The 13,428-nt window shown below is 45.2% G+C and overlaps 1 protein-coding gene across 1 annotated transcript in view; it reads right to left on the reverse strand.

Moving 5' to 3' along the window:
• The window catches only part of LOC121856560 (sialidase-like), a 43,334-nt gene that overhangs the window by 8,602 nt on the left and 21,304 nt on the right, over positions 1–13,428 (reverse strand). Inside the window, exon 2 of the mRNA XM_042352174.1 lies at positions 3,310–3,464. Coding sequence (XP_042208108.1) covers positions 3,310–3,464 — 155 coding nt within the window. The remainder of the gene's footprint in view (positions 1–3,309; positions 3,465–13,428) is intronic.

The raw sequence follows: 13,428 nt of genomic DNA on the forward strand, positions 1-13,428 counted from the left end.
GCGTGGTGGGGATGCTCCCGGTGACCAATAGAGGACGACTACCACATAAGGTCGTAATGGTCGTCTTGATGACTTTCATATCTTGTAGTCGTTAAATAGTGTTCTTGGTAACTACTAATGGGTTCGCCCCCACGTCATGCGGTTATCAATAGTTAACGAGGGTCCCAGCGTGTGGTCGTGTGGTCTTGGTGTCCGATGGTGATAGTTCTGATAATCTCTCGGTGTCACCCGCCTGAACCTTTGCACCTCTTGCACTCAGGGCAGTGTCTTACTACCCCAGGGAGGTCTTGTTACTCAGGTGGTGGTTCTGTATGTGTTGTTGGTGGTGGTATTGATGGAGGTGGAGGTGGTGGTGGTGCTGCTGCTGTTAGTGGTGGTGGTGGTGATGGTGGTGTTTGTAATGGTGTTGGTGTTGTTGTTGGTGGCGGTGCTATTATTGGCGGTGGTGGTGGTGGTATTATTAGTGGTGATGTTGTGAGTGGTGGTGGTGATGGTGGTGTTAGTGTTGGTGGTGTTGGCGTTGTTGTGGGTGGTGTTGTTAGTGTTGGTGGTGGCGTTGTTGGGTGCACTACCCCAGCATTACAAGTCAGTCGTGGCAACAGTTGGCAGGTTGGGTGAGCTAGGCAACACATTTACTCCACCTTACAAGCTATTAAACACCAGCCCGGGACCTCACTACACCAAACCTCTGCCCATAAATACCTATTTGTGGCTCCGTACACTGATCGTCATCTGTGCCCCCTTCTGTGCTTAAACTATTTTACTACTTGGCTGATTTTACCCATTGGTATGCCGGCAGTGAACTCGGATACATAGGGCTGTGTTAACCTACCCTGGGTGCGACAGGAATCTCAGGGGGTGTAGCCCGAGAGTGAAGTGATGTATGGAGGTGATTCCGTGAAATGAGCTCATTGCAAACATACCAATTTGGTTTGTGAAACTCTTTACTTAGCGGTTGATTGAAAAATGGCTCAATAACCGCCCGGAACATCCCGTAATTTACCCCATCATGAAAATACTTCCAGGTATTGTATGGAAACTGTCATGCCTAGACCCGCACACTCACACCCCATTGGTGTGGTTATGACGATGATTGGGCTGAGGGTGAGTGTGACGCAGTGGAGCAGCCTGGCGTGGTGCAGAGGAAGTCCTGCAGGCAGTCACACCACCAGAGAGAGACCTAGTTGCTGTCAGCCCACCAGAGAGAGACTGGTTGCTGTCAGACCACCAGAGAGAGACTGGTTGCTGTCAGACCACCAGAGAGAGACTGGTTGCTGTCAGACCACCAGAGAGAGACTGGTTGCTGCCATACCACCAGAGATAGACTGGTTGATGTCAGACCACCAGAGGAAGACCTGAAGGTTGTCAGACGAACACAGACACTGGCAGCACCAGGGGCAAACTTGTTTCCGAGAGATCATAAAGTACTAAGAAAATGAGACAAAATAAAGGAATTTTACTCGTTTGTTACGAGAAAAAAAAAGATGATAATTATTAATTATTTGACAGATAAAACAATTATAAAATACAGGGAAACTATATTTTTTTAAATGAATAAGAAGTAGAAGTATCCAAGAAAACTCGTATTAGATGTATATATTCTTTTCTTATTCATGTATATATATATATATATATATATATATATATATATATATATATATATATATATATATATATATATATATATATATATATATATATATATATATATATATATATGTGTGTGTGTGTGTCTTGATATAATCACACAGTATTGTAAGAGTGAACTCAAATGAGCTAAGGATCCATTTTGACCATGTCATTATTTGCTATCTTAATCACAACAGTAAATGTCAGATTTTTAGAGTTATATACTGACTTTCACACTGGCGTCGTAAACAGGAGAAGTGATCCGTGCCTCATCTGACACCTGACACCCGCGCCCCACTTGCGAGTCCACGCTGCCTGGGAGTGGTGACTGTTGTGGTGACCTCTGGTGCCCCACTCTTAATAGTGACCTTTTAATGGTGATTTTCTGCGATTACCTTGCGTGTTAAGTGACTTGCAGTGGTTTATAATGGTGACCTTTTGTGGTGAATTTGGGTTGAAAGAATTGGTGGTCTCTTGTACCTTGCATGGGTTTTAGGGTTATCTAATGGTGGTGACTTGTACTGGTGGCCTCTTGTAATGACTGGTTATGATGAACTCTTGTGCTGTCCTTTAATGGTGACATTTCGGTGATTTCTAGTGTTGAGTTGAGGCTCCTTTACGTGACTTGATGCGGTGACTCTCGGAAACTTGTGAACATTTCAGTGGTGAGTTCATATACTAAAGTCTGATAATGGTAATTTGCGGTGAACGGACATGATGTGACCTACAGCATCAGTTGTGACTGGTTGTGGTGATTGTGGTGGTTGTAGTGATAACGTGTTGTGGTGAGAGTCGGGCCACTCCCTCACTGACAACAACAACAAGTAGTAGAAAGCATCAGTCAAGGTGTGGCGTGGCCCTCAAGATGCCCTGACACATAAAGCAGAGTTCATTCTCTCATCTCTCTCTCTCGCGGCCACCCTGGGTCTCCCTACGCTTGCTCCTGAAGTAATGTTGATATACACAGTCATGCAACTCCTCGTACAATTCGATGCGGTAATAGTATGCAAATCCTACGAAGGGAATGACAGGCAGTCAAAATATATGCGTGTACGAGGTACAGTAACTGAATTAAACATGCTGGGTGTCGCGGTGTTGAAGGCATAAAGTTCGTCCCACACATAAGGACGCGGAGAGTCCAAATCTCTCTCTATATCACTGCTTATGAGCGTAACCAATCCAGAGTATACACACTTGTAAAACTTAGCCACTAGCTTAGTGGTCCCGGTGGAAGTGCGAGTATTCACCAAGTCCCTGAGGCGTGTTGGTTGATGTCTAGCCCCCAGCAGCACAGGAGGTGTAGATGTGTAGATAACCCCTACCTTTGATTTATGGGAGAGTTAGGACGTGTGCTGGAGGGTGTAAATACTATATTCCAGCATTACAGGTAGGGAGAGAGCTAGCTCCTTCCTCTCCTTTGGCATAGAGGGTGTAAAGACAGTTCTCGCGTCACCCTCCCTCCCTCCTCCTCCAGCACCGGTTGTTGGGGTGAGGGTGGAGGCAGCAGCGGGCCCCTACTCCCATATAATGATCGGCGACTGTGATTGATATCGTGCTGTTCCTATCTTTCAAGGTATCTAGGGGCTGGATATCAATATTCAAGAGGCAGCCCCTTGGCCGTCCCAGGTCAGGGGTCGCGACCTTCGCCTGCCCCGCCCACTCACACACCCTAACACCCACGCCTAATTCAACATTCTTGGCTGTTTTGGCCTTCACATCCTGCAGGTGTAGATTGTTCTTCTGTTTGTGGTAAGCGTCGTCATCATCATGCTGAACACCGACCACCACACCCCGAGGCTTGAGCAGCTCCCGCCCGCCTCTCTTGTAGAGTAACACTGTGTAGAAGATCACGGTGGAAATTATCACTGTTAGTATCTTCACCAGCCACACTCACGTGTATAAACAACTCTAATTAACATCCATAAGCGTAAGATTTAATTCAGAAAGTCTATACAGTATAAGGATTTCTTTTTTTTTTTACTTTGAAAATGATCCCGAATAAACATAAGTGTGTGTAAATATCCTAATTCAGGTAGTGGTGGTGGTGGTGGTGGTAGTAGTGGTGGTGGTAGTAGTTGTAGTGGTATAAAGGAAAACGTAAATCATGAGTTGTCAGAGGTTATGCAGCAATTTTGACGTTGCACTGATGATATTAAACATTGCTTCTTTTCTTATCAAATTTGCATGTCCAGGCTGATATGTATTTTATATAATTTCTGATTTTTCACTTGTGTGTTTTGAAATTTATTCCACTCTTGTTTCGTGATGTATAAATATAAAAGCAGCAGTAATTCTGTTATGCTATTATAAAGTTACTGTTATAAGTTATTAAACCATGGAGGGAGTGAAGGCATGAGCATATTCATAATAATTTCAAGCATACAGCCTGTGTGTGTGTGTGTGTGTGTGTGTGTGTGTGTGTGTGTGAACGATGTTTAGTAGAATACTTACATAATCATCTCCTACGCCACACCTCGCTAGAGTGTTCGTCCCGTTACCTCCTTCCCTCTCTCCCTACAGCCATACCCTACGCTAACTGCTCCTACATACTGATGTTTATTTGTATTCCGATACCTAGCTACTCGTACCTCGCGTAGCCAACCTTTCACCCATCCTCACAACTGTTTCTGGCCACGTAGCCGCGTACACCACTAGCTGCACCGTCCACTCACCATCACAATTGTACACACCACCAACACTGTTACTACTGTCGGCTCCCTCCCTCCTGTTCTTTCCCCCTCCCACGCTACCTTTGCCTCACTGCAAATTTCTCCTGTCTTTACTCGCCTCTTTATGCTCTCCTCACTGCCTCCTCGTTCGTTATACTTCAAGTCCGTCTCATCTTCACATCAACAGAAGGTTATTAGTTTGAGTGCCACAGTCATTCCACCACCTGCTTGTCCACTTTACCACAATCAGCCCACCATCTACTCGTTCGCGATAATTCCTCTACCTAATTACCTAACAGTTTATCACAGTAAGTCACCCCCCCCAGTTAACCATACAGTCACCCCACCTTACACCAGTTACTTTCTTGGTCAATTCACATAAACTATTGCTTTTTCAGCCACTTCATCCCTTCCAGTCACCTTCTCACAATTATTCCAATCCTGTCGATCACTTTTTCATTGTTAGTCCTCCAAGTCACTCTCCCATAGTCAGTCCATCCGGTCATTTTTCCAGTCAGTTTCCAACAGTTAGTTCACCCTCCCTCAGTTACTCTCCCTCAATCTAACTCCCCCATCACCACCAATCACTTTTCCACAGAGCCAGTCCACCCAGTCACTCTCTCAGTTAATCAACACAAACAGTCACTTTCAAACAGCCCGTCCTACGACCAACCCCCCCCATCCCACATGTGTTGCTCCTCCCAGCGCATCTCTCTCTCTCTCTCTCTCTCTCTCTTTCTCTCTCTCTCTCGGGGCCACCAGCAGGAGCGAGGCGCCCCACACCCCGTTTTAGCCCTCGGGAAGCGCTCATCTGTATGTGACTGATTACGTCTGGGCTGATAGGCTACAGCGAACACTGCATTTATTTCTCGAATTTTCCTGCCGTATTAAGACGTAGGGCAAATATCTTCTCGTGTCTTGATAATTGACTCGACGGTGAACAGTTTATAAATCCTGTCGTGTGTGTAACGTTTCTCAATCCGTCTTATCTTGGGATGTACTTACATGGCTACTGCATCCAGTGTCTTGAGCGTTGAGACTCACGTGAGGTGGTCCCGAGTCCTTCTTCGAGAGGCACTTTGGATGCTGATTTGCTTTATGCGCGCGCCAGGGAGGTAAAAATAAGAAAATGGAAAGTATATATATATATATATATATATATATATATATATATATATATATATATATATATATATATATATATATATATATAAGAATTCTTGAATGACAAGGCATCCATAATTTCATTAAGTCAGATGCGATAAAGTTATATAGGAACACGCACCGTACCAGTATCTCTAACTGCAGGTGTAAGATCCCTGTTAGTGTAGCACCGCTAGCATTACCGTTGGTGGTGTCAGAGTAAGATTTTCTCTCTGGCTGGTGACTTCATATGATATGTGGTGGGTGTAGTGGGCGGCCTGTCGCGGGTCACTGGTGTTGTGTATATATATCAACGCCTCGTGAGTACCTGTTCCCCCTGACGCCTGGGTAAATATGTTGCCTCGTTTCCACTACCTTTTTGACATGTTCACAATTTACAGCTTCCTTCTCAAATGGAGTTTTGTTTACACTCTCAATAACGCCATGTACACACACACACACACACACTGCACGATTCTGTGGCCTCTTTGCCATATTTATATTATTCCTTAATTTCAACATTGTCTATGTTGAATTATGTGGCAGTGTGACGGTGTGTGTGTGTGTGTGTGTGTGGGGCAGTGCACACATCAACTCCACTGTGTTGTGAGAGTTGATGGCTGCTCTACCTTACTCTGACTGCTGACAATTTCTGGAGGCGACTCCCTGTACCTCACAGGGAGTCCTCGTATTGTAATGGTTCCTCCTGTACAGTAAGTTGGTTTCGCGTAATTACGTGGTTTCACTCCCATTTGACAACATTTTCTTTTGAGTGAGTCTACTCAAGGTTAAGAGGTTTTTTACTCCTTTGCGATGAAAATATTTGCATATTCCAGTCGTCCGTGAGAAGCAGAGACAGCTGCGGTACTGTACGCTCGTCCTCACCCACACTGAGGTAAAGGATACCTCCACTTCCACAGTTGCGGAAGCGGCGGCTGTAGTGGTCGAGCTTTGCAATCAGTGATTACTGTCACCGGGACACGTCATTACCAGGGCTTGGTGGCAGCGACAACAACATTTTCCCCATTGTTTACTCCACGATAAATACCCGCAACACTCTCACTGAGCGCGGCTACTCGGTCAGCCCAAACACTTATCTGCTTCATCATATTGACCCATTTGCTGTTCAACACGAGCATTCCTCTCCTTATCTCTCCCCTGCCATGCTGGTCGCGTGTTGCTGCTCGAGGAACTTGTGTGTTCAGTTTTGTGCTCGTTGATCCTCCCAGAAGAACATCATTTAAAGTCGTGTTCCCACCAGCAGTGTCTTGTTCGTCTGGGTTAGTCTTGTTGCCGCTGATAGAGTGATTGTGTATATAAAGCGAATGATCGTAAGTTTCACTCTATACGTTTACCGCCTTGTATTTTATTGTTTTATAGCTGTGTGTTATGTCATACTGGCCGTCCATGGAAAGTATTAATCTGTCCAGTATTATTTCAGTACTTTGGCTTAAAAAATATTAATTCTCTTAGGCGTCTCGCCTTTTATATATTAAATTCGGTTAAATGTAAATATAGTTTTAAACATAGTGTGAACGTAGGTCAAGGTAGACGTTGTATATATTGAGGGCCATCATCCGGTGACTAAGTTCCTCCTCGTCCGGGACCACAGCTGTTTGTTTCAACTTTTCTGCTCTTCGTCTTCTCCACACCCGCTATAGTGTCTCAGGAACTGCGTATGTTGTCCTCGGTGGCTGACCTCGAACACTGGCTTTTCTGCCAGATCGAACGAGTGGTTGGTTTACTTCCTTATCAGTGGACCTCAGAATGCTGATACCGCCAGGCCTCAGGTGGCAAGAACTTCTTCGTCTCTGTGGTCAGACTTGTGGTAAGAGACGTGGGTTAAGGACGTGTGGGTGTTATATCCTGATGGTTGTGGTATTATTTACTTGTCAGTCTGGGACACATCATCATTGCAGAACCGTGGGAGTTAAGTCTACTAAGACCTCTAACAGGAAGACCATGACAGTCTACTCCCTTACAGGAAGCTCACTACAACAGATCAGAACCCCTCTTTCCCTCCTCCCTTAAGAGTAAAAGTGACTGCAAGACTATAGAAGACAACACCCCCCCCTCCCTTCCCCGCATAGAACACAGCAACACCTCCCCTCCCTAACTACAGTAAGACCACAGGAGAATGTCCCTGAACCAAGAGGAGGAGGACGGCATGGCAAGTGGCACACACACACACACACACAGGTCTTCAGCGTCACCCGGGTGTTGCCTGGCATCCACTGGTTAACTCCCCGGGCACGAGTGTGGATGTTTGTGATAGTAACAGGAATGCCGGTGTCACCCTTCCCTTACCCCTCCTCCTCACTTTACTGGTAACGGGGGATCTTCACTGTGGATGATGACTCATCTTTTGTTTAATGGTGTGATGTGTGTGTCCTCGGAGGGCCAAGTTGAGCCACTTAACCATGAACCGTAAATATAAGGCTCTCGACGTCGACTGCAGGTGACGTAAGGTTAAGACACAGAGAGAGTATCCCCTCCTTTATTCACAGTAGAACGAGCCTTAAATAAAGCTTGTCGCGAGCGTAAACAGAAATGTAATGAATGCAAATTGCTGGAAGAGATTGAATCCTGTTGGCCCGTATTTGTATATGATTGTTCTCCGGTGCCGAGCTTGTGGGAAGAGATTTTTAAGGTCACTGAATATACACACGGTCTTTGTATTTATTTTACATAATATTCACTGTGGCTTATTTGGAGTGTGATAAACTGACAGTTACACATATTTTAGCTCGTGGTAACTGTCAGACTGGCGCAGTAGACTTGTTTTAGTTCATATTAACTGTCAGACTGGACCGACCGTAGATGTCTCCTCACTCACTAACATCCAGTCTTTGGTCTACAGCGCCCCCAAAATAATACATATATTTATATAATTGTCAATTTATTTCCCATATAAACCAGGACATAGTGATAGGTGATATAATGGTAATATGAAACAGCTGATTAAAGTGAAGATTATTATGTATTTTCACACTTAAGTTTAGGAGAAAAAGTTGACAAACCCACCAATGAGACACCTCGTTCCTGATCATAGATTGTTTCATATAGTAGTCAATCAAACACACACACACACACACACACACACACACACACACACACACACACACACACACACACACACACACAAAATCAGCATTCCTCACTGTGTTTACAATTCTCCTTCTATCAGCGTTTACTCAGCACAGATCCTGGCCATACTGTAAAGAGATCAGCAGGTATATTTTGTTTCCCCGAGTCGTAGTGGACCTTGAGTTTCTGTCATTAACCATATCTATAAGAAGTTCCAATCTGTTTGTTATGTACGTGTATCTGTACTATAGGTGTAGGTTTCGTGGTGAAGTATTAGGAGGCATTAGAATATGTTGCTGCATTCTTCTCCTCCTTTTCCACTACCTCTCCCTCACCTTACCCCGTCTCTCCTTCCCCCCTCTCCTTTTAACCCATCTCTCCTTCCTACCACCTCGTCCTCTTATCTCCTCCTCCTCCCGTACTTCATCTCTCCTACCTCCCCTTCCTCCTACCCCTACTTCATCTCCCCACCTCCTTTTCTTACCTCTTCTCTTATCCCACCTCTCCTCTGTCTTCTTATTCCTCCTCCACCTTTTCTTCTTCTTGGATAATTAGGATGCAGGGTTGGTAGTCAGTCGCTTGGTAGTGAAGGCATAGTGAAAACCAAATGCTAGATAAGTAAATATTCAGTGTAAGTTTAGTGCCTGATAGTGAAGATAAGTGGGAGCCGGAGAGGGGGGGTTACTGTGCCTGTTTTCAGTTTATGATAATGAATATACAGGGAGGTCATGTGAGAGATACAGGGAGGTCATGCGAGACATACAGGGAGGTCATGTGAGAGATACAGGGAGGTCATGTGAGAGATACAGGGAGGTCATGCGAGACATACAGGGAGGTCATGCGAGACATACAGGGAGGTCATGCGAGAGATACAGGGAGGTCATGTGAGAGATACAGGGAGGTCATGTGAGAGATACAGGGAGGTCATGTGAGAGATACAGGGTGGTCATGTGAGAGATACAGGGAGGTCATGTGAGAGATACAGGGAGGTCATGCGAGAGATACAGAGAGGTCATAGGTCATGTGAGAGATACGGGAAGGCCTCGTGGATAATCCTGTTGGGTCGCCGGGCATTTATTTAACCCATGTCCAATAAAGATTTTGATTTGTTGGGGAATATAGAGGTAGAACTGTCTGTCTGTCCATCTGTTTATAAAAGGGTAGTGAAAATACCGTATAAATTATCTCAACGGTTAAGCCTAACGGTAGATATTTGAAAGGGTTATGGGGAGGGGATAATTAGGTGGGGTAGGGGTTGGATAGGGGCGGGATAAGAAAATGAGGATAGGGGTGTGGTGTGGGACAGAGGTGGGATGAGGGTGAGGAAGGTGTTTGTGATAAGGGGTGTCGAAGGGGGTGGGATAGGGGTGTGGTGTGGGACAGAGGTGGGATAGGGGGGTGTGGCATGGGTTAGGGATAGGAGTATGAGACAAGAAAGATGGAGTAATGGTGTGAGGTAATGGGTAGCACAGACTCAGAATAACTTGATTGGCTGGACATTCAGTCATATAATAAACAAATAAATAAATGTGAAGTAAATAAACTAAAAACAACAACATATGAATACGTAAATAATGACAAAGACTAAATTAAATAAATTATGAATATATTTCTTAATTACAATAAGAAAGTTAAGTGAATTACCAATATCAAGCTTCTCTGTTCTCCTCTCTCACCTCAGTTTTCTCTGCACTACCCCCTCGGAATTCCTAATTGGCTGTGTAATGAGTTTAAGCAGTAATTTCAGAGTGTAATGAGTTTGTTCGTGGAATATCAAAACGGGATTTTGTAAAAGTTTGGGAGGGGTTTTGTGGTTTGGGTTTCTTATAGGACGCCTGTTGGTGCTAGAGGCGCGCACGTCGACAAAAGTAAACTTATGCTGTTTACATTGAATTGTTAACTGGTTGTTTTGAGACCTGTTTGTTGATTCTTTGCAGGGAGATATACAAATACAGACAAACAGACATACAGACGGACATACTAACTAAGGCTAGAACAGACATAATGATGGTTAAACACACGGCACATGCATAATGATACACACACACACACACACACACACACACACAGTAACATATACAGACCTTGACAGAGATAGACAAAGACGATATGAAAGAATGAATGAATGAATGGAGAGAGAGAGAGAGAGAGAGAGAGAGAGAGAGAGAGAGAGAGAGAGAGAGAGAGAGAGAGAGAGAGAGAGATGGGGGGAATCAATGCCAACACAGTGGATGAGGAGGATGTTGATGATGATGATGATGATGATGAGGAGGAGGGATGTACCTGGTTCACCTTGGTAACATACTTCTCCCTCCCTCCTCTTATCGAACTTCTTGCTGTAATGAGGTGTTGGTGAGAGCCAGCAGGGGCGCCATCACCACTTCTGCCACCCGTGTTGAGAAATATGGCGCTCAACCTTCACTAAGAGAAAAGAAAAAAAAAACATTTACGTGACCCACTTATCTGCAACCTGTGTGTGTGTGTGCACGAGAGAGAGAGAGAGAGAGAGAGAGAGAGAGAGAGAGAGAGAGAGATTTTTTCAGGTGACATAAATCCCTGATCATTATAATATCTTTTGAGACGGACGTGATATATTACACAGAATAAAAAAAAAGGTAATTCCTTCTAAACAAACCTGACACAAACAAATGAAGTTTTTGCCGAGTGAAAAATACTCTTATGTCAAGATTAACATTTAAAATTATTTATTTCGTTTAAAATTCACATTACTTTTCTTTCCGAGTGAACTATATCTCATACAAAACACTGAAATATTTTATACGTATAAATTAAAAATTACAGACTCCATGAAACAAGTTTATTTGGAACAGATTTTACTGCACAGACGTAAATTCTGGATCAGGATTATGAAGACGACACCAGGAGGCGATACTGCCTACATTAACTAAGATCATTCAGTTTACTTGTGTTACCAGGAGTTGTGCCCACTATAATAGAATCATCAGCTTGGGTAAGAACCTCGCAGTGAATTTTACGACTTGGTGAGACGGTCCATTTTTGTCTTCGTAAATCTATATGTTAATCTTCTAGCGTTGAGGTGTAGTGTGCTGGGGCTACTGTGGCATAATGTATCAGGTGTGAAGACCATTTGGCTTTGAGAGGGTCAACAGGGGGTACCTGATGGAGAGCTGGTGGTAGGGTGGTGGGTGATGGATGGGTAACGCCACGCGATTTATGAGGCCCCCATACAGCCTTCACACCTGGCCCTGAAGGACACCGGTGGTAGACAGGTATATACTGTACTGTCCTGTACACTCGAGATACTGTCACACCCTCGTTACACTCAACCCCCCCTGCATAGTTCTCCACCTGCACCATCCCTCCACCAACACATCCTACTAACACACCCCTCCACCAACACACCCCTCCACCAACACACCCTACTAACATACTCCTCCACCAACAAACCCTACTAACATTCTCCTCCACCAACGCACTCCTCTAACATTCTCCTCCACCAACTCACCCTACTAACATACCCCTCCACCAACACACCCTACTAACATACCCCTCCACCAACACACCCTACTAACATACCCCTCCACCAACGCACTCCTCTAACATACCCCTCCACCAACACACCCTACTAACACACCCATCCACCAACACACCCTACTAACATACTCCTCCACCAACAAACCCTACTAACATTCTCCTCCACCAACGCACTCCTCTAACATTCTCCTCCACCAACTCACCCTACTAACATACCCCTCCACCAACACACCCTACTAACATACCCCTCCACCAACACACCCTACTAACATACCCCTCCACCAACGCACTCCTCTAACATACTCCCCTCCACCAACACACCCTACCAACACACCCCTCCACCAACACACCCCACTAACATTCTCTCCACCAACACACCAAGTACTAACATTCTCCTCCACCAACGCACCCCTACTCACATACCCTCCACCAACACACCCTACTAACATACTCCTCCACCAACGCACCCTACTAACATACTCCTCCACCAACGCACTCCTCTAACATACTCCTCCACCAACGCACCCTACTAACATTCTCCTCCACCAACGCACTCCTCTAACATACCCCTCCACCAATACACCCTACTAACATACTCCTCCACCAACGCACTCCTCTAACACACTCCTCCACCAACGCACTCCACAAACTTAACACTCCACTGACATGCCTCTTATCCAGCGCCTCCTTCCAGCAACTCATCCTTCCACATCTTCACCAGTACATGATCCTTCCTTGCCTGTGATGGTGGTGGTGAGGAGGAAAGAGTGGTGGTAGTTGTGGTGATAGTGATGGTATTGGGAGTTGCTGTGGTAGGAAAGGTGAGTGGTCGTCATGGAGGGGAATAAGGTTGAGGTGATGGAGTGGTTGAATGACGAAGTGGAGGGATGTGGTAGAGGGACGTGTTAGTGGTGGGGGGAATATAAGTGACGTGCAGAAGAGGAGGAGGGGGGGCGGTAGAGGTTAGTGGGGTGGGGGGAATATAAGTGACGTGCAGAAGAGGAGGAGGGGGGGACGTGATAGAGGGACGTGGATAGAAAAGGAGGAGGGGACAAAGGAGGGGGGGAGGTACGGAGTCTGGGGTCATGAGTGCTGGGCCAACAACACACCTCAAGGAACTTCACTTACATAAATCTGTATTCGTCATGGAGGTTGTCCCGTGAAATTTCAAACATAGACTTTACCGAGGCCGGGATGTGAAGGGCGAGCTTGATTCTGGGTGTCTGCACTCGAGCGAGGGAGAGCTGACCAATCACTGGATTACAATACACATCCGACCAATCATATTTTGAAGAAATTCTCCTTCTTCGACGTTGATAATTGGAGGATCCCTGAAAGAGTAGAGACGTAATGGACACATTTTAATCATCGTCGTAATTTGTTT

Source organism: Homarus americanus, unplaced genomic scaffold (genome assembly GCF_018991925.1).
Source record: "Homarus americanus isolate GMGI-L3 unplaced genomic scaffold, GMGI_Hamer_2.0 scaffold1024, whole genome shotgun sequence".
NCBI lineage: Eukaryota > Metazoa > Arthropoda > Malacostraca > Decapoda > Nephropidae > Homarus > Homarus americanus.